Source organism: Urtica dioica, chromosome 7, assembly GCF_054948205.1.
Source record: "Urtica dioica subsp. dioica isolate 48M chromosome 7, U.dioica_male_clone48M_v1_H2, whole genome shotgun sequence".
Lineage (NCBI taxonomy): Eukaryota > Viridiplantae > Streptophyta > Magnoliopsida > Rosales > Urticaceae > Urtica > Urtica dioica.
Window position 1 is genome coordinate 47,323,167 of NC_142762.1, and position 3,066 is coordinate 47,326,232.

Genomic DNA, 3,066 nt, shown 5'->3' on the forward strand with positions numbered 1-3,066 from the left:
TTAAAGGACATTTAGCTTTTATTAAAATTCATGATAAAAACATACAAAATATATAAGAAAAAGCAAGCTTATTCTTGGAAGAAGGAGAAGGAAAAACTAATAAACAAAAAACCCAACTTTAAGACAATATTTGATAAGGGAAACTAGCTGAGCTGTTAAGCATTTCAGCCCCCAAATGAGAAGACGGATTCGAGTCACCGAAAAATAAAAAGAACTAAAAAAGCACGACACTTAGCAGTGCCTTCTCCCACACACTTATATGTAAATATATTATATATAGTAGTGATGAATTAATCGTCCTTTTTGACGAGGGAAATGACCAAATTGATGTACATGGCCGAGGACTTTGACATGTAATCGGTGACCAAATCTTGGTATCTTGCAAAGAGTTCGTCCAAAATGTCTTCCCCAAAATGAGACCCTAACATGGACTCGACCACGGCCCGGATGGTGGTGGCCACTCTACGCCCTCGAGCTTTGTAAAAATCCTCAGGCGTCGTTGCATGCGCTGCATAAGAATTGTGATCACCACCGTCCCAATCCACTTCAAAAGCCTCCAACTTTTCAACTACGAATGACCCGTCTCTTTCGACCTCCCAACTCACTTCTTCCACACTTGGCGCGTAATAAGGCGCGTTGAACTTGTCCACATTTTCCTCCTCTATTAGACCCTAAAGCAAATCAAATCATAAAATTAGAATTTTTTACATATTTAATAAAGGGTCCATTTAGAAATAGCCACATTTACAGTTTGACATTGTTAAATAGTTAACGTTTTGTAAATCTTATATATAAATAGCAACTTTTGTATATTTACAGACCTAAATCTTATATAAATAGTAAGTTCCATTTAATTAGGCTACGTCATCTTTATGGTTACTTACCTAATTTTTTTGTTTAATAAATATATTTTAAGAAAATTACCCTCGAATCACCATTTTACAAACTATTCGTGTTAAATAAATCAATTAAATAAAATTTTGTGTTAAGTTGTTTGAACAAATTAATAATCATTTCAAAAAAATTTAAATGTTGTATATGCATAAACTAAAAAAAAACATATACATTTAGTATTTTGTTTAAAGAAAAAGAAAAAAAAAATATTGGAATTAAGGGTAAAATTGGCAATGATGAAAGAGATCATGAACGTACTTGAGAAACCATGGACATCAAAGCAAGAGCAAGGAGCTCCCATTGGTAGCAGCTGAGGTGAGTGGTGGGGTCGGAGCTAGTCCTTCCCATAAACGACAAAACCATGCGTCCACCGCCCACAATCTCGTCGGATCTTGACCGGAGAAATAACCCAAAGTCCTCTCCGAACTGACTCCGATATGCCTCCAAAACACTCTCCGGGCTGCTCTTCGAAACGTATATCTTCCCTTTGTTCAACGCTGTTTCAGCATTGCTCTCTAGTCCCACTGGAACCTGTTCCGTATATATATATTATCAACTTCAAATCAAAACGCTATGTTTTGAAATCCCAAAAAAATTACTGATTGAAATTTTTTATTTTTTATTTTTATACTTTTTTTATTCTGAGTTTGTATTGTTTTTGCTTCACTACTTCACTCCCTTAATTAAGAGCACAGAATTATATTTTTTTAGATTTTCAAATCCTCTTTTCTACCTTAGAATAAACAAGGCCTAAATGATATTTAAAAAATTCATTATGTTTCTTATAATCTTTATCCTAAATTGTTCGACGAAAATAATGAATCATGTACGTTGAGTTTAGTCTTTATCCGATGTGGTCCTGATTAATTACAACATTTATATTCATATGCCACGTGATGTTAATTACTATATATGACAACCAACACTAAATCATATATTGGACAACCACAAATAATTTATCTACAATTTGTGATTGTGATTAGATTTTAAAATAATAAATATCACGGGCAACTATCAAGTTGACATTCGTTTTGGACAAACCTTAAACATTTTCATTAGTTCGAAATTAGTTATATATATTAATTATTTGACTGTTTTTCCAAACATAGCAATACTTAATTCTATCTAAAAAATGCTTCAAAGCAACGCATGGAGTGTTTAAAGAATCTTATTCTCAAACTGACATGCAACTTTGGACTTTCTGTTAAGTCACTTCTTGCGCGATACGGTACCACAAACAACAAGCCAACAAAAATCAACGGAAATAAACAGTTTAGAGACGTTACCCGAGAAAGCCAGTGGAGACTGGAAGAGGAGTGAACAAAGTGAAGGCTCTTCCTCGGAAACAACCTTCCGTAGAAAGAGCCGGGAACGCCGGAGATGAAGCACGGCCCGAGTAGGGACGACCTAGCTTTGTACTCTTCTCTGATCCGGCCGTGAAACTCCGGCAGCGAAGCGAAGATGTGATTGAAGTCGTTGTTGAACAGGTCGTTCAAGAACAGCCTGAACTCCGGCGAATCTCCGCCGCCGAGGCTCTCGCATTTGGCGTGCACGGCCTCGATTACGTCCGATATCACCGACAGAGTGTTTGGGCCAGAAGAGCATCCCAAATCGGCTATTCCGATGCTCTCCGGGACTTTTCTGCTCAGAATTCTCTTTATGGCTTCCTCGATCGCTGGCTTTCCTATTGAGATTATTTTTCTCTGCGTGTATATATGCGTTACGACAAGTAATTAATTCATTTTATATGTAGTCTAATCTGAAATTAATATGTGAACTAGTTCCGATAGCTTTCAAATCAGAACTCGATAAATGATAATATAGTATATTCTCAGTACGGATTTGTTACATACATACACATATTTAAGTCATGTGAACTGTATCGTTAATCTTTCTTTAGATTTTGTTTTTGCTCCTTTTGATTGTTAGATCAAGTCATGTGAATATGTCTTAAATATAATTTAATTATATATATAAAGCTACCTGGACAGTTGAGTTTTTAGCATAGCTAGTTTCACCAGCTCCTTTGTTCATGTGAAGCACTTTTGCCACTTCCATGATCTCTCACTCTTATTTCTCAATAACCACAAACACTGTTTTAGGTTTTCGATTTGAATGAAATCTTGGACTTTAAAATTTGAGTGAATTAGGCAATCAGTGTCTGTTAAGCTA

The 3,066-nt window shown here is 35.6% G+C and overlaps 1 protein-coding gene across 1 annotated transcript; it reads right to left on the reverse strand.

The window, feature by feature from the left end:
• On the reverse strand, positions 1–3,066 carry LOC149392343 (putative jasmonic acid carboxyl methyltransferase 2). The gene is made up of 4 exons (XM_089621261.1): positions 2,878–3,066; positions 2,181–2,597; positions 1,153–1,425; positions 1–671 (listed from the first exon to the last, which is right to left on the reverse strand). The coding sequence occupies exons 1-4, from the start codon at positions 2,950–2,952 to the stop codon at positions 291–293; spliced, it is 1,146 nt and encodes a 381-aa protein (XP_089477387.1). The 5' UTR covers positions 2,953–3,066; the 3' UTR covers positions 1–290.